Genomic DNA, 19,501 nt, shown 5'->3' on the forward strand with positions numbered 1-19,501 from the left:
AGCCTATATGCTTTATTATTAGATATTTTAGGCAGGGGTTAAAGTGCCCCAAAAGTTAAATTACTTCATGATTTCAATAGTTACATAAAAAGTGGATATTGTACATGTGTTACAAAACTGACAATTCAGAACTTTGAACTTTCTTTGATTGTAAGTTAATGACATTGTAATATATACAAAAACTTGAAATCAAATTTGAATTATCATGTTTAGTTTTGAAAGGGGTGGATACATGCATTTGAAAAACACATCGCAAAGTTTTGTATAAAATTCTATTTTTAAAAACCTCCAAAAGTAATGGTAATGGTAATGCATTACTTTACTAAAGTAATGGTAATGTAATGCATTACTTTAAGAAAATAGAGTAATGGTAATTGTAATTTAATGCCCAAATTGTTGAAGTAATGGTAATGGTAATGCATTACTTTCAATGTAATTCGCCCCAAGCCTGATATGTAAGGGAAGTTGACGATTGAACAGTTAAAAGTTAAAGTCATCATGTATCATAATACTGTATCATAACACACAGTGCATGTACTTTATCTTTGTTTTAAAAAACATCCAAAACTTATGCTGACGTCAGAAAACCTAGCGTTCTTGATTATGCAGCTTTATAGATAAAAGTGCTACATAAAGTAATGGCATAAATGAAACATATGGCGATAACGAACAGTATGTGAGAGTCGCTTTCTTTAGAGTATCGCCGCTTCAAACTTACAAAAATATAGCTGGTAAATCCATATAACAATGTAAAACTGTGTCATAGTTAGCAAGTCCAACCAGACGTTCTTAGAGTTCCGGATATAGGATGGCGTCAGGTAAGAATGAAGTCGACAATGTCATCATAAAAATGTGTTCATAATACTAGTACTTCATGATTAACAAGTAATTTTCGGTTTATATGTTATTAACTTACATATAACATTTATGTACATTAACCTGACTCATTCGCACAAAATGATAAAAAATACTTAAGAAATATAGTCCGCGTTTTCATGAATGATGCAGGATAACCTCTGAAGTTCGATAATGTTATCTTTTTTTTTAAAAGAGATTGTGAACTTAATTTATGTGAAAAGCCATATGAGATTAAAAAGTGTGGAAAGATAAAAGCCGAGGCTTTTATATTTCAAACAACATTTCTCACAATGGCGGTTTATTATAAATTTGTTTTTGTCATATTTTTTTTTAATTTACAATTACAAAATCAGTTTTCTATTTGCTTCATTTATCACTAAAATCACAAAGGTTACATATGGCGTAGGGAGGTCCATGGAACTGCCCTGCCTAGCATATCCAAATGGCTACATTCATCAGCTACTTCATGCAATATACAGAGTTTTAGTCTTTGAAAGACGACACATCGATGTGGTCTAAATAAGGACAAGTACCCTTAACATGAGATACGTAATAAATCTAAGAGTTATGTCGTCGTACTGAAGTTAGATAATGATATTTTTTTTTACAAGAGAATGTGACCTTAATGTATGCGAAAAGCAATGTGTATGGAGCTGTACATGTATATAATTAGCAAATGATATAGTTTAGAGAATTTGTGCACGCCTGGCCAAAAGAAAAAAACCGTGTGCAGATCGGAGAAAATGAAAGATAACTTCCATTCTGTATCATAAAAGCGACTGTTTCAATGTACATCCTGGATATATATCGTCAACTTCGAATTAAATTTTATTTGTTGAAAAACCAATCCTTTAAAACGCCATAATTACCTTTATCGAGTGTGTAAAAAATCAACTTGAATTCATGTGAATTGGAAGATAGACCATAAAAATTTATTAAAGATTCACAGCAAATAGATGAATGAAATATATGGAAATAAAGAACACTATTCAAGCTCAAAAGCCCATTTAACATACACTCTGTAACAAAATAGAAGCAGAGCAAACACAGGCCTCAACATCAGAGGTTCATCGGGTGACATGGAGAGTGAAAAACTCGCTCCTTGTCATGATTAGGAAATAACGCAAAAAAGAAAAAAAACCCATAATTTTTCTAATATGTATTGTAGAGGGAAAATTGTATAATTATGCAATCTTCACGAAATTGTTTTTTCTTTTGGTGAAAATTAAACAATATGACAAAGCTACCAAAATTTTAAATGTATCTAAAACAAAAAATGTATCACGGTTTGAACATTATTTGCATAATTTGAAGCATTTGCTCCATCTTAAATGTTTTTTTTTAAATAAGAAAGGATATCAATTATATTTAACATTAGTGTGATAAGATTAGGAGAAAAAAAACATTTCATACATGAGAATTAGGAAGAGTTTTTGAAAGAAATTGTTTAGAAATGAAACTTTCAATTATCAATTTTTTTTTTACGTGAAAGAGTCTTCTAAAGTGTTCCCTCTTTTATAGAATCCCATGACAACACACAGCGCGCATTTCTTTGTTAGTCTTCAGACAGCGCTGTGTCATCTCAATGGACGAAGCTGAAAAACTGACAATAGAGCCTTGTATCAGACAAATGCTGGAACTTATAGTACAGAAAGTCGGAGAGAAAAATCCTATCTTTAAAATATCAGACATTATTTCATCAGGAAGTTTCTATGAAGGAGCGAAAATTGGAAATTTTGATGAATTTGACCTTATGGTAATTTTGAAGATATTTTCAGAACCTAATAGAATTAATATTCAAAAGGGATGTTCTGACTGGTACACGAAACTCCAACTGAAAACAGACCAAAAGGAAAGTAAGCTCCAACCATACATGTGTATCGTTTATACTGAAACATATCACAATACATACGAGAATTACTTCAGAAATCCAAAAGATTTGAGTTCTAATTTCTGGAAAACTATTTCTGAAGTTACTGAGTCAAACTCTTTTCATGTAGAAATACTCGAAGGGACCTTAAAGCCAACAAAAATTGAGAAAGAAAAACTCCCTCTTCTATATGTGAAAAGATGTATGCCAGAAATGAAATATGATGAAAATAGGGAACTCAAGCCTTGGCTAAAGTTGATCATAAGGAAACACATATTGGTGTTGATTTGACGATGGCATTAGAACACCCCAACCCCACAGCTGTAAGTGATCTGCCGGGATTTCCTTCTGAATTTCAAGATTTACTCTTAAAGTATGGCTGCCATATAATTACCAAATCTTGTCACGTCAGTCACTCCCCACACCCATCCTGCTGGTTTATCTCTTTCGCACGAATGGAGCTTGAGCTAATGAAAAACATGGATGAACACCATAAGTACTGTTACAAAATATTAAAAGCACTTCTCATTGAAGAAATTAATTTGTCAGGAAAGTGTATGAATTTGTCTTCATATGTTTTGAAAACAGCTTTTCTTTTTCATGTTTATGGAGATGATTAATGCACTCATTCTCGCCTGGACATTACTTGTAAAAACAGTGTTTTAGACTATATGTCATCGTGCTTTCACAAAATTCGAATGCCGTGTTTCTTTGCAAGAGACATGAACGTTTGGGGCCACGTCTTGGAATTCCCATGCTTTAAGTGGGGGTGGCCAGGCCTTTCTTTAATTGACGGTCGATATCAAAAGTTTGCCCTGTTGTGGATAAAATTCTGGTACAGAATCGTTCAGTTTGTCAAATCAACTCTTTCGGAAGAAAAGATCCCTAAAATGGATGGTTGGATCTCTGCTACTGACAAATTTGATTACACGAAGAGAACAATATATTATTTAATTAATAGGTACCTCAGTAATGAGGAAGCCGTAAAGGGCGCACTCACAATTCAGGAACTGGCGGAAGTTAATCTGGATTCTTGCTCTGATGAAGATTTTGCTACATATATCGAGGAATTGCAGAACTATTACAATATTAAACTGGATTTCTTATTGACTGAAAATAGAAATTGAATACAAACAATTGCTCACCAAAGTTGGAATCATGACGACATATGGAAAATCAATTTTTTTATCAGCCGGTTTTTGTTTCTCTTGCAGAAAAGCAAAATGAATGTTTTTAAGTTATTTTCACATTTGGCAAAAAAATGGAAATAATGAACAATATTTAAACTCAAAAGTCCATTCAGACAATACCAATCAGGAACAAAGTAAAGTTCCTTTGAAGTGTAAGAGGTGGGAAGAGCTAAGTGTCGTGAAGGAGTGAGCACCCCTGTCCACTGTTCACACCCACTGTGTGCTCCTTGTCATGATCGGGTATTAACGAAAAAGTCCATAGATAATGAAAGATAGTATTCAAACTCAAAAGTCCATTAAACAATACCAAATTAGAGCAAATTGGAGCTGAGCAAACACAGACCTCAAAAACATCACAGTGGGATCAGGTGGCATGGAAGAGAAAGCATCCCCTGTCGGCAATTCATTATTATCTATATAATGGCCTAATGATTAATACAAAAAATGTCAGTCAATCGTCATTAGAAGTAATGATCAATTGTATTTGCATGCTCATAAACTTTACGAAAAAAAGCTGAATTATGTTCCGATTGGAATTGACTCATAACTTTGACGCAAAATGATTGTGCCACCCCTTTCCTTGAAGACAAATGTGATAACCAGCAGTGTGAAAATTCTCAGTAGGTGAACATGCTTTAAATCGTATTTCTATATCCTCCCCTTAAGTCGTATATTGTTTGCAGTGCGCTGTCTGTAGTACGATTTCAGGTGTCTGAGATTCCGAAAATGTTCAATGATATATTGTACTTGCTGATTGACAAGGCCATTGTATCGACCATAAAACTTACTTAAAACAAGACTTTTGATATTCTTTTTCATCATCTTCAGAGTATGCTCTTGTGTCTCGAATCAACAGAGAGATATAAACCCCTCATGCCGGTGATGAAGGTATATTGCTGCATAAATAAGGGAAGTTGTCAATTGAAGAGTTAAAGTCATAACGTTTATCATAAAGCTCATTCTCGACAGCCATGTTGACGAGGAGATGAGTGGATCGTCACCTTTGGCAATAGAGAAGATGCACTAAGCTTGGTTGCTAGATCCCCATTAACGTTATATGTAGTAAAATATCAAAGTATGAAAACTCTGTGACTTGAATGTAATGTAGTATACTACTGTTGAAGCTTATTTATTTTTTGAGGAGATTAAAGAAATGAAACATATGGAGGTGACGAACAACGTTCAAGAGCAAAAGTTCATTAACAATACAAAATAGAAGCAGAGCAAACACGGATCTTTAAAATACCAGATGTGGGATCTGGCCTGGGGACCATAAAAGTTATACAAGCTCACTTTTGATCTCAGTCTTACTTTTACCAAAGGAATATATAGTGGAAAAGTGAGACTGAAATCAAAGGTGAGCTCGTCTAAATTTTATGGATCCCAGGCCAGTTGCCATGGAGGAGAAGGATATAGAGATAACGAACAGTATGCAATATCAAAGTCCATTAAAGAATACAAAATAGGAGCAGAGCAAACTCGGACCTCTAAAACATTAGAGGTGGGATCAGGTGCCATGGAGGAGTGAGCATTCCCTGCTGACCGGTCACACCCGCCGTGTGCTCCTTGTCATGATCGGGAAATAACGGAAATATCCGTCGTCGATTCAGTGTATAAATAATGGACTAACAATAAGTATGAAAAACATCAGTCGGCATTTGACTCAATGATAAATTGTATTTGCTGACAAGGTCATTGTATCGACCATAGAATTTACGAAATGATGACTTTAAAAGAGACTGCTGATATTCTTGTTTCATCAACTTTCTTGTCAGTAATTTACCTCGTTTTAAAAATTGTTCATACGTAGATCATGCTCCTGTGTATCGAATCATCTGAGATATATAAACTCCTTTTGCGGGTGATGGAGGTATATTGCTGTAAGATAGGTTGACGATTGTAAATTTAAAGTCATCATGTTTATCACAGAGCTTGGTTGTTAGATTACCATTAACGTTTTTTCTGGTAAAATATCAGAATATGAAACAGATGTGATAGACTTTATAGTATCTTTCATCTCAAACTCATCACGATATATCGTGTCAACTTAAGAATGGAAGTTACCATTGTTAATTAACAAATCGTCGTCGATATATCTAAATATCGAGGTGAAGGCCACAGCAAGTGTTTTAGTCTTTTCATGACACCTGATCCCACTTTTGATGTTTTGGAGGTTCGTGTTTGCTCTGTTCCTATTTCGTATTGTTTTATAAACTTTTGATCTTGAATACTGTTCGTTATCTCCATATATTTTACTTCACGTATAAGATTTTACACAAATACTGCTTCATATGAATACAAGAAATAATCTGCTAATAACGTGGCACAATTTGTACCTATGGAAATTCCAATAGATTGTTGGAAGATCTGTTCTCCAAAAACCACATAGATGTTGTCAATCAGAAACTCCAGCGTCTTTTTAATGTCAACTTCAGAGTACTTAAGTGTACAATCAAAATGTTTTTTTAACAAAATAATTTTGCAAATGACCAGTGACAAGGCAAGTAAATTTAGGAGTTCCATTTTTATTGAAAAAGCAGCTGTCAATGATATCAAACAGCCTGGACTTTGAAAAGCCTTAAGTTTGTAAGCTGTTGATTTTTGTTAAACCTTATGATTTCAAATTGTCCAAAAGTTCCTTGGAAATTATCCCCATCTAATTTACACCACTTGTTAAGTACAGCTGTATATTATTGCCCTGTACTCTTGAAGTTTCTCCTTCACTAAGCCTACTATTTATATTTTAGTGAGGAGTACAGAAAGAGACTTCATTGAGCATTTACTGGAACCCGCTATGTATCTTTGTTTGTAAGGATGTTTATGTAGTTTCGGAATCCAATATACGAGGGCTGTTCGAAAATTATTGAGACATTGTGTATATTTTCCAATATATATATATGGACATACTACGAAATAATAGAATTATTTTCAATATTAAGTATTTTCTTTGGTTCTTTGGGAAATCTTGAAAATATTCAAAACTGACATATAAGAGCGATAATAATTCAGTTTAAGTGTGTAATTTTTCAACTTTTTTCAAATTAAGGTGCAACTTTGATGTATATAAGATCATAAAAAAATTACTACTTGTAACAAGACAAAAATTAAATCCAGCAGTTCAGCATACCTGAAAATTGCAATGTCAATCTTTTTCAGACTGAAAACTGCTAAAACAATAACAAGAGAAAAAATAATGTGTTATAGTTTGTTATTTCATTGCTATACCAATTAATTTGCATAATTAATTTGTCTGGACGACCATGAGGACACACGATATTAATATCGTTACGGTATTGATGAATTGCATAATCATGATTAATCTAGCTAATTTCAAAAATTTTCACGCAAACTCTAAGAAAAGATATAGACTGTTTGATTTTTGTAATGTTATATGAATAACAGAAGGATAAATGATGACTTTAATATTGCCCCTCAATCATGTTTATTTTTAACTTATCTAATTATTATAGATATAAGAAATTTTGCGCAAGTGTTTTATTCGTTCTCTATAAGATGTTGATGAACATGAAATTATATGTCCTTTATGGAGAAAATGTTGATAGAACAGCCCTCCTATATATAGTAGTTCAAATTCATTTTGGTTCTTTGGGATCTTAAAAATATTCAAAACTGACATTTGATTTTGAAGGATTTTTTTCTTTAGAAAGGGAACTATGAATAGCAGTTTGATTACCACTTGTAGAATTAAATCCAAGTTCTTCTAAAATGCATTTTATATAATGAACTTTAGAAATATTAAAATTAAAGACGATTTTGTTATGTCTTTGTCAGCAGGGACCAGAACATACTGATCATGAATATCATGAAATCTATCTCTTTTTTCTTTTCACGCCTCTGGGTCGTTGAACACAGAAGGATAAATGATTTTTATATTGCCCCTTAATCTTTTAATACGAGATTGTTACATAGATCTGATACATTTGGCGATTTGATAGAACATTCACCAGAACCCGCTTCATACCTTCGATTGTGATAAGTATTTATTTAGCTTACAAGCAGTATGGTTCTTTTTAACAAAAGCGTTTTATATCTGACAAATCACAAGGCAAGGACATTTCAAAGTTCCAATTTTCTTGAAGAAGCTGTTAATGTTGTCGAAAAACCTTTAACTTTTTTATCGTAATGACATCGTTATAGCTTTATAAAAGTGAATGAAAACATGCGTTGTGAATTAGGCAATACAATATTTAAAATTCTTTAAACTAGGGATGTCAAAAAATACTGTATTCGAATATTCGTTCGATGAGTTGACATTCGAAAATAAATTTAGAATTTATACTTAAAATTCTTTTAAGGAAACCTTCTTAAAGTTACATGTATACGATTTAGTTGTATACATTAATGCACTCAAAGACAGTTATAAAATGATTATCATATTTGAAATGGCGTTGATATCTATTTAAGGAATAAGTGTCTTATTTTTCGATTTCATGATGTGATCAATCGATTGGCTCGCGTGATAATATGTATAAATGCCGAAGGCGTTTATGCATAAAATTATCACGCAAGCCAATCGATTGATCATTGTCATTAAATCGAAAAACCTGACAGTTATTCCTTATATTAGCATGCTCTAAAATTCGTCAATCCACGTGCTACAAGCCCCGATTCTTGTCTATATTTGTCCCATCCTGCAAGTGGTTTTTTTTTTACCGCGCTATTCGATGAACCAGTACATTGATGAGGAAATAAAGTGCATTAACAATTTGTAATTTTATCTTGGACAAAGACATTGGAAATGTAAATATATGTTCATAATACACTATTAATATTTTTTTATTACCAAGAAAAATAATAATACTCTAAGCATTTTGTACATTATCGTAAAATTCATCAAGGCAAGGTAGATTCTGTCAATTGGGATTTTCTTTTTCGCGCTCTTACTACTTGAAAAAAAAAAAAACTGCTTGTTCTTCACAATAAACCTAATACTGTATCAAATTTTGTAAATGTAAAAGAATATATCCAATTTTAAAATATATTTCATATCTTTCGAAAAAGAATAGAAAATGAGTTTCCATAGGAAAATAAAAATTGCCATTCATTCAGCTGATTGGTCATTCAGTAAAATACACACAATACATGAACCTAATTTTAAAAATAAACATCCAAAATTTTTTGCTGGTATCAGTAAACCTACAGCGTTCTTGATTATGCATCTGAAAATTAAAAGTAAAACATGAAGTAATGACATATGAAGAATTTCTTTCTTTGAAATGTAACCAGGAGGAAGCGTAATTTGAAAAAAAAACCCACTTGTTGTATATATGGTTTTTTTTAAGCTGACCTAGTTTATAAGGATGCTGTGTCATATCTGAAGTACATACTTGTAACACAGAAAGATTGTTGTTGTAGACAGGGTTTGATATTCAAACAGAAAGTCGCCATTTCAAACTTAAAAAAATAAAGCTAGTAAATATTCAACTGTGAAACTTTGTAATAGTTAGCGAGTCCAGCCAGACGTTCTTAGAAATCCGGATATAGGATGGCGTCAGGTAAGAATGAAGTCGACAATGTCATTATAAAAATGTTTACATAACACTTTATGATTAACGAGCAAAGTTCTGTTTTCATGTTATTAACTTGTGTATTATTGATGTACATTTATTAACTCTCTCTATGTATTATTCGCGCCAAATGATAAAAGTATTTACATATATTCACAATAGACATTTCCAGTATAGCGAGTTGGAACTCGGACTCGGACTTTGTCTGCTGATAACAAAGAGGGGTCGCATGAAAGGTTGAAAAGTCTTAGACGTATCGTTTGTCAAATTGTAATATATAGTGTAAATATTCTACACATTTTAAATGTCTTACCCTCATTAAATTGGAGAGGTTTAGTATATAAATGATAAAAGATAATATCAATATAAAAACATATACATGTAGTATTCACTATGCGAGGGTTGTCCGGTAAAATCGTGGACAAGTTGTCTAGCGTGAATAATAATCATCACTGCGTTCTGAATTTTTCACTACTCCTTAGTACATGAATAAACATAATTTTCATATATATCCGATTCTAAATTTTCACTACGTTTCCTAAAAAAAAAAAAAGGTCAGATGACACGTTCCTCAAAAATTATATAAATAAATTTGTCATTGAAGTAAAGGTACATCAACAAGTTTCCTCACAAAAAAATTTCACAAGAAGTCATATTTCTTATATAGCCCCTATGGGTTATCTTCAAAATGGCATATAACACAATTTCTTTAAAAACATTTTGAAAAGATGTAGAAATCAGAAGAGTGACAAATTTTTTTTTATATAGATACAAAACATATTTTTTCTTCTGAATTTATTCTTTCCATAAACAGTTTCTTACTGAGGATTTATTAGTAAGCGTTATTATTCAACCATCTTAAATCAAAGTGGACTTGATTACAATAGCAGTTTGTCTGTATGTTTTGTACTATCTGGGGACTCGATCAAGAAAGACATTTTCATACTAAAGATCTGGTGATTTTTTTTTTTTTTTGGAAAGACATTTTCATACTAAAGATCTTTTTTTTTGGATTTTTTCTTCTGTATTCTTTTAAAGTTTCTTACGGCGTTTTTCTAAATCAAAGTGGTGTGTTGTGTTCACTAATTTTCCATTTCTAAAACTCAGGAAACTGCAAAAAATTAAACAAATGCCTTGAAATAAATTGTGGAATCGAATTTCAAATCAATACTGCATGTATTAATTCTCTAATAAAATTTTCGTATTTTGACCGTGCGTCGTAGGACCGTACCCTCTGCACATTCAAGCATAAATCTTTATTTTTGGCTATATTTTATCCCAAAAAATTATTGTGTACTTAAATATGATTGATAAAAAATTTCAGCGTGGTGCGTCCATTATTTTTCGAGATTTTACCGGACAACCCTCATATATGCAACAAGGAAAACTCCTCTTTGTATACTAGTACATAGCGATTACGTAAAATGATAGACCTGGTAAAATCAAATAAAGAATATTACTGGTCCCTGAGACTGCAGATGGATTTCAGTCTCCAACTTTGTTCCTTTATGGCGCTAGATTTAGACAATATCAAGACGAGTATTGTAAATGAGTGAATTAGAGAAAAATAACCAGTGTGTGGAGCTGTATACAATCAGCTGATGATGTAATTCATAAAATTTATGTAACCCCCCCCCCTCCCTCAAAGGGAAAAACAGCATGTGCAGAAAATGAGTGAAAGTGGCCGGGGAATGGATAACTACCATTTTTTTTTTCTTAGAAGCGAATGATTCAATGTACTTTCTGAAAAACCAACCCTTTAAAATCCCGTCATTACCTGTATAAATAATAAACTTGAATTCCTTTATATAAAAGACAAGAAAAGTTAGAGAAAAAAATTAAGTTCATAGATGCATGAACTATGTGGCGATAACAAACAATGATCAGACTCAAAAGACGATTACAGATAACAAAGAAGATGCAGAGGAAACACGGAACTCTAAAACACAGATGTGGAATCAGGGGCCATGAAATAGTGAGAATCCCCTACCGACAGGTCATACCTGCTCATTGTCATGATTGGAAAATAAAGAAAAAATCATCATATACAAGTATTATTGTAGAGAATGATTTAGAGAAAAATTTGTTTAATGATGCAATCTTGCCTAATTTAAAGTTTTTTTCTTTCGGGAAAAATTTAATAATATCACAAAGGTATCAAAATTGTAATGTGTTTATGTATCACGTTTTGAAGATTTTATTTTTATTTCCAAATGAAACTTCTTTAATCTTTGTATATGAAAATGTCTTCTACATTGTTCCCTCTTTTATAGAATCCCATGAAAACAGACAGCGCACATTTCTTCGGTACATCTATAGACAGCGATGTGTCATCCCGATGAGCGAAGCTGATAAACTAACAATTGAGCCGGGTATCAGACAAATGCTGGGACATTTAGTCCAGAAAGTCGGAGAGAAAAATCCTGTCTTTAAAATATCAGACATAATTTCATCAGGAAGTTTCTATGAAGGAACGAAAATTGGAAATTTTGATGAATTTGACTTTATGGTAATTTTGAAGATATTTTCAGAACCTGATAGAATTAATATTCAAAAGGGATGTTCGGACTGGTACACGAAACTCCAACTGAAAACAGACCAAAAGGAAAACCTCCAACCATACATGTGCATGTGTTATTGTACTAGTGGTAGCGTTAATACTGAAGAATTTCACAACAGATATGAGAATTACTTCAGAAATCCAAAAGATTTGATTTCTAGTTTCTGGAATACTATTTCTGAAGTTACGGAGTCCAACTCTTTTCATGTGGAAATACTCGAAGGGACCTTAAAGCCAACAAAAATCGAGAAAGAAAAACTTCCACTTGTATATGTTAAAAGGTGAGGAGTGTCAGATATAAAATATGATAAATATAGCAGAAGATTGATTGAACTTGAGAGGACACATATTGGTGTTGATTTGATGATGGCATTGGAACATCCCAATCCTACAGCTGTTAGTGATCTGCCGGGATTTCCTTCTGAATTTCAGGATCTACTCTTAAAGCATGGCTGCCATATCATTACCAAATCTTGTCACGTCAATCACTCCCCACACCCATCCTGCTGGTTTATCTCCTTCGCACGAATGGAGCTTGAGCTGATGAAAAACATGGATGAACACCATAAGTATTGTTACAAAATATTAAAAGCACTTCTCATTGAAGAAATTAACTTGTCCGGAAAGTGTATGAATTTATCTTCATATGTTTTGAAAACAGCTTTTCTATTTCATTTTTATGGAGAAAATAAATGCACTCATTCTCGCCTGGACATTACCTGTATAAACAGTGTTTTAGACTATATGTCATCGTGTTTTCACAAAATTCGAATGCCATGTTTCTTTGCAAGAGACATGAACGTCTGGGGCCACGTCTTGGAATTCCCATGCTTTGGGTGGGGATGGCCAGGACTTTCTTTAATTGGCGGTCGATATCAAAAGTTTGCCCTGTTGTGGATAAAGTTCTGGTACAGAATCGTTCAGTTTGTCAAATCAACTCTTTCGGAAGAAAAGATACCTAAAATGGATGATTGGATCTCTGCTACTGACAAATTTGATTACATGAAGAGAACAATATATTATCTAATTAATAGGTACCTCAGTAATGAGGAAGCCGTAAAGGGCGCACTCACAATTCAGGAACTGGCGGAAGTTAATCTGGATTCTTGCTCTGATGAAGATTTTGCTACATATATCAAGGAATTGCAGAACAATTACAATATCAAACTTGATTTCTTATTGACTGATAATAGACATTGAATACAAACAAATGCTCACAAAAGATGGAATCATGACGACACGTGGAAAATTAATTTAAAGAAAAACTCCCACTTGTGTATGTTAAAAGGTGTGGAGTGTCAGATATAAAATATGATAAATATAGCAGAACATTGACTGAACTTGAGAGGACACATATTGGTGTTGATTTGATGATGGCATAGGAACACCCCGACCCCACAGCCTTCACCCAAGAATACTTTGTGGCTAGTTTGATTGAAATTGGCCCAGTGGTTCTTGAGAAGAAGTTGAAAATGTGAAAAGTTTACAACGACGCCGACAACAACGACGACAACAACGACGACAGACAACGGACAAATTGTGATCAGAAAAGCTCACTTGAGCCTTTGGCTCAGGTGAGCTAAATTTAAAACGGTTGAAAATTTATATATTTTGTTTACCAATAAAAGTTACGAAAATACTGTAAATTACACCATTAAAAGAAAATGCGTTATAAATACCAAATTATAATTACTAATTATCCTGCTAGGCTATAAATGGCTCTATTTTTTAAATAAATCCACCACGTGACGGCGTCACTACTTTTAGATTGATAAACAAACATGGCGTCAAGAAAACGAGGTAGGCCGTTTGAGATACAACTCACTTTTGACATGGATGGCGTCTTACTCTTAATATTACTTATCTTTTAATGTAATCAGTATCAACCATCTACTCTGTTATGACGCATATTAACCTTTTATTAAAATAATCGTTGTCAAAATGCAACATGCCTCGTTGTCTATAGTTTCTCGTGGACATGCGTGTCTATATTTAGGCCTACTGTTTACGCACTTCCTTCATCAATATTCATTAAAAGACTGAATTCTTGATTGCAGATATTGCTTTATTGTTCTGTTATTACAACGCGTTTTATAGTTAAATTTTGTGGAAATATTATTTTTTCATTACACTTCATGTGTTTCAAATTATTTACTAATTTTGTTTCACACAAAAATCGGCATTCATGTGGCGTATATTACTTTAATTATCCACATCTAATTAAGCCTACTTCTTAGATATATTGTTGCACTGTACTCTTGAAATTATTCATTCACTACTATTAATATCTTAGTGAGGGGTAATGAAAGAGGCTAAGTTGAGAATTTACTTGAACCTGCTATGTATCTTTGTAAGGATGTTTATGTAGTGTCGGAATCCAATATACTAGTATATGGTAGTTCAAATTTATTTTGGTTCTTTGGGATCTTAGAAATATTCAAAACTGACATATGATTTTGAAGATTTTCTTCCGTATAAAAGGAACTATGAATATAAGTTTGCATACCACTTGTAGAATTAAAGTTCTTCTAAAATCCAATTTATATAATGAGTTCTAGAAACAAACAGAATGTTATTACCTGCTTTGTCAGCAAGGACCAGTACATACTGATCATGAAGATCATGAAATCTAGCTTATTCTTTTCACGCCTCTAGATCGATGAATACAGAAGGATAAATGGTTTTTATATTGCACCTCAATCTTTTAATACGTTATTGTCACATAGATCTGATACATTTGGCGATTTGATAGAACATTCACCTGAACCCGCTTCTTACCTTCGATTGTGATAATTTTTTTTATTTATCTAATAAGCAGTATGGTTTTCAAGAAAAGCATTTCATATCTGGCAAATCACAAGGTAAGGAAAGTTCCAATTTTCTTGAAGAAGCTGTTTATGATGTCGAAAAGTCTGGTCTTTTATTTATCGTAATAACAGAGTTAAATTCGTTGAACTAGGGAGGTCAACGAATATTCGAATATTCATTCGATGAGTTGACATTCGAAAATAAATTTAGAATTTATACTTAAAATTCTTTAAAGGGAACCTTAAAGTGACATGTATACGATGTAGTTAAATACATTAATGCACTCAACGACACACAGAAAAAAAGGTCAAAAGAATCCCATTACATCATACCTATTACTAGTCTAAAAATAAAAAAGAAATCATTTGTAGGCCAAAAAAATTAAATACTTGGTTCTCAGGCCAGTTTTGTCAAAAATAAATGAGGGAGGGAGGCATTTTTTTCTTTTTACCCAATAAAAAAAAGACGAGGGATTTTTTTTTTAAATTTCAAAACTCGAACTTTTAAACAACAGTGCTTCAATATGTGCATTGAACATAGAAATTGAAAACATTTACTTTCTACTTTTCTTTTTTTTTCTCTCTAGCATTTTCTACATTTTTTCTCTTGAATGGCAAAATATGGTTTGCTCTACAGCTTTCACAAGTGGAATATGTCCCTTCAATTTGCTCAACTGCTTCATCTGAGCAGTAAAAGCAAACTGAAGGGAATATGCCAGCACTAAAGTACGGAATTTCAACTGGACTTGTGCAGTGTAGATTAGCTCTGACAAATACATGATCAAGAAGGGCAGATATCTTTGGAGCCCTTCCTCTCTCTTGTGGCATGAGCTCTTGAAGCTCACATCCACAGGAATATTGATAAAGATCCAAAACACGTTTCAGAATCATGTAATCTTGCGTTGTAAGTTTGTGAGTAGAATAAATGACTCTTGGTTTATCACATGCTATACACTTCACAGTTTTGCCAACAGTTCTTGCAGTTTGAGCAGAAGGAGCAAAGGGTATGCCATGACTGTTTGCAGCAAGCCCTGGCACTTTTTGCTGTAGTGAAGGTCGATACTCTTCTGTGGTATCTGTACCATAGACTTCTTCAAACTCTTTATAATGTCCATCCTCTCCTGTGAAATACATGGTAAAACTTTTTCACATCAAATACTTTCATAAATTAAATACATTCAATTTTTACTGAAAATCTACTAAATATAGAGATAACTATTACCTGGAACTGAATCTGGAAATGCATGTAGCTGGGAAAAGACATCAGGAGGCAGGCAAGGTGGAAGGCATATCTGACATTCTGGATTCCCACACTTACGAATAGTAAAGAAATATGACCTGGACACTGTACATTGGTCAAAAAAAAATCCTGAAGCTTGGGCCTGTCAAGGAAGAAATTGATTCATTTTTGTTTCAAATAAGATTACTGTATTAATATTAGTTCTACAGAGAATGTGTGCATAACTTTCGTTATTAAAATCAGTTATTTTCTTATGATGCAAATATTTCAATGAATCTTTATTACTGATGCTGTATAATTTTATATTTTAATTTTTCTAAAATTACGAAAACTCTTTTATGCCTCCTTTTAATTTCAAGAATTCATCACATAAAATCATGAAAATACCCAACTACATTGATGTGAAAATATGTCCAGAATATCGTGATATTAAGCATAAATATGTTTTTTTTTAATAATACTAACTAAATACGTAGTACGTACCAGATTCAGCGCCAGAATCCTCCGTCCCCGATTCCGAAGGCATTTCACGTGCGGTGCTTTTTTTTGGTCTTTATCTTCTACAAGGTTGAATCTCACATCTGCCACTGTTTGGACAACATTCATATTTGCCATCACATTGTCAAACGCGTCAGTCTTTGATTTTCCCACAGAAACTAATATAGGCAAATCTCGAAGTTTTTCCGGGAAAACCCAAGTCCCGAGGTTAAGGTGGCTCATTACATCCACAGTTTATTTTAGATTTCAGTACAGCACCACTTATAATGTAGATGTCAAATATCCAGATGGGGATATTGATATCATAAATATTTTTTATAGAATTTTTTAGTTTTTGTCTAATTTTAGTGAAATGTTTTATTTCAAGTTTCTTATTAACAGAATTTCTGAACTTTCAGTGTCAAATGATGGGCATCTTCTTAAGACAAGTACACACCGTGAAAATATCTTATAATACCTAATAATAATTTTATTAGAAAAAATAATTTTCTCCTAAAAAACAATTAATGTCATTATCTTTTTAATCTATGCATAAAACATTAAGAAAATGAGTTCTGAAGAGACAAGGAATGTATTTCAATGAATTACATGTGTCAAATTGAATGAAGAATGTTTAAACGAAATGAAAAATCCAATTTCAAAATATTTGGAATAAAAAGTCCACTTTTAAGAGTTATCTTTCCTAATTACCCAAGACTCAAAACACGAAGGAACGTTTGACATTACATCTAAAATTCAGAACAAAGCTTTAAATTGCCGGAGTATACATTTGAATCAATAAAGCAAATGTATAAATCAACACCAACACAGTAAATAATGCAAGTAAATAATTTTTTAATTTCAACAAGGGAGTAGATTTTAACTCGAATTTCCTCCATACAAACATGTCATTGATTGATAGAGCTCACTGCATGCATCGCTATGAAATTGACATTACTTGTTTGGCGAAGATTTGACTGTTGTTTTCTTTTGTTTCTGCTTAAAAGCAATTCTTCTTGGTTTATGTATTATGAATCCGTTACTTTGTTTTCACTTTTTATAACACCGCATGTTTCATCTATTTTTAAAGCGTTTAATAGGTCAGGGTCATATTATAGAGTTACCTGTACAATTCGTCCCCAGAGGAAACCGGTCGACACAATGGTAGTCTCGTTCAACCAGACACTCGGCTGTCTCCGTAAATCTCCGACGAGCAGAGAGTCTGGTAAAGATACTTGATGTTGCTTGTAACGCCAAAATGAGGCTTACTGAAATTCTGGTAAAGTTTCAATTGGCTGCAAAGAACACACCTACCAAATTTAAACAAATGCATGATAAATCGGCAGAAAAATAACTTAAAGATGTAAAAATTACATGCCTAAAAGTTAAAGCTGTTAGAGAGGAATTGTTTACAGTAATGCCCACCAGTAATAGGTAAGCGTTTTTTAAAAAGTCTTAAAATATTCTGTGCGAAAGCAAAAGTGAAAGTAGGGTAGCCCTATCTGCGTTATACAAATTCCTTCGATGGATAGTGTAATTTCTCGTTTGGTGTCCCTAATTAAAGACCAGTTTATTAATATAAAGTCACAATCCAGCAGAAGAAACGTAAATAACGTTTGCTTACAAAAAGGAGTTTTAAAATGAAAACAAGATAGCGCCCTCTGACGGTTACAAACGCTCACGTGATTCTTTACCAGACTCTCTGCTCGTCGGAGATTTACGGAGACAGCCGAGTGTCTGGTTGAACGAGACTAACACAATGAAGGTTTATTTTTTTGTGTAGTACGTCATCAAAAAGTGGTGTAATGAGCCTCCTTAATGGAGCCGTTCTTTTATATGGATTGATAAAGTTCTAACATAGTACATCCCTCGGAACACCCACCAACTATATGCTAGGGAAGCAAAACAGTTGATCCCTTCCGAATTTGGGCCGAAATTAATGCCATTGTATTCAAACATTCACTGACGATTCAGTCAACCTTTTAATCCGACCGCCATTTGCATTGCCATGCTCTGTATTACTCGGAGCTCCTAGGGTCGCACACTTCCTTACCTTACAAATAGTCTCGTTCAACCAGACCCTCGGCTGTCTCCGTAAATCTCCGACCACCCAGAGTGGTCGGAGATTTACGGAGACAGCCGAGGGTCTGGTTGAACGAGACTAACCTTAAAATGGAGCGTAATGGAGTCAACCGAGGATTACCGATTGAGTCTTGGTGATTCTAAAATGCGGTCTGGGAATTCCGGATTTTTTTTTCTCAGTCTATCAGCGCACGAGAGAAATTTTATTTTATTCATTTGAGGATAAAAATGGGTAATGCGCATAGTTAAATGACATGCGGGCGGGCCTGAGAACCAAGTTAGTAATTTTTTTAGGCCTTAGTAATAAAATTTAGAATCAGATTGAAATGGTGCTGGTATATGAATGTTCATAAAACACATATCATAATGATTAATTACCAAGAAAAAAATAATACTCAAAGCATTCTGTACATTATCGTAAAACACATCAAGGCAAGGTAGATTCTGGCAATTAAGAATTTCTTTTTCGCGCTCTTACTTGAAAAACTGTTTGTTCTATGCAATAACACCTTTGTCACTTGTAATTGGTATTCAATCAAATTCATAAAAAAAAACATTTCAAATTTTGTAAAATTTAAAAGAATCTATCCCATTTTAAAATCATATTTCATATCTTTCGAAAAAGCATAGAAAATGAGTTTCCATGAAAAAATAAAAATTGTCATTCATTCAGCTGATTGGTCATTCAGTAAAATACACACAATACATGTACCTTATTAAAAAACATCAAAAAATGTATGCTGACATCAGTAAACCTATAGCATTCTTGTTTATGCAGCTGTATATTAAAAGTGAAACGTGAAGTAATGGCATGTAAAGAATTTCTTTCTTTCGAAACGTAACCAAGAGGAAGTGTAAGTTGGGAAAACCCCCAGCTGACCTTAGTACA

The 19,501-nt window shown here is 33.1% G+C and overlaps 2 protein-coding genes across 5 annotated transcripts; both read left to right on the forward strand.

Annotated features, from left to right (window-relative positions):
- Positions 1-648: 648 nt before the first annotated feature.
- LOC134228628 (uncharacterized) lies at positions 649-12,303 on the forward strand. 4 transcript variants are annotated; one of them, XM_062710297.1, is made up of 3 exons: positions 649-773; positions 9,391-9,434; positions 11,720-12,303. In XM_062710297.1, the coding sequence occupies exons 2-3, from the start codon at positions 9,425-9,427 to the stop codon at positions 12,289-12,291; spliced, it is 582 nt and encodes a 193-aa protein (XP_062566281.1). In that variant the 5' UTR covers positions 649-773; positions 9,391-9,424; the 3' UTR covers positions 12,292-12,303. The 4 variants fall into 4 exon arrangements, with proteins under 4 accessions (XP_062566281.1, XP_062566283.1, XP_062566282.1 ...); XM_062710298.1 differs by having other exon boundaries at positions 740-785; positions 9,410-9,434; XM_062710299.1 differs by lacking the exon at positions 9,391-9,434 and having other exon boundaries at positions 736-818.
- LOC134228643 (uncharacterized) lies at positions 12,292-13,401 on the forward strand (the record flags this gene model as incomplete). The annotated part of the gene is made up of 1 exon (XM_062710323.1): positions 12,292-13,401. A coding segment is annotated over one exon (915 nt), but the record flags the coding sequence as incomplete, so codon positions are not given.
- Between the last annotated feature and the right edge of the window lie 6,100 nt (positions 13,402-19,501).

This window comes from Saccostrea cucullata, unplaced genomic scaffold (assembly GCF_032062105.1).
Source record: "Saccostrea cucullata isolate Sc308-1 unplaced genomic scaffold, CSIRO_AGI_Scuc_v1 ctg547, whole genome shotgun sequence".
Lineage (NCBI taxonomy): Eukaryota > Metazoa > Mollusca > Bivalvia > Ostreida > Ostreidae > Saccostrea > Saccostrea cuccullata.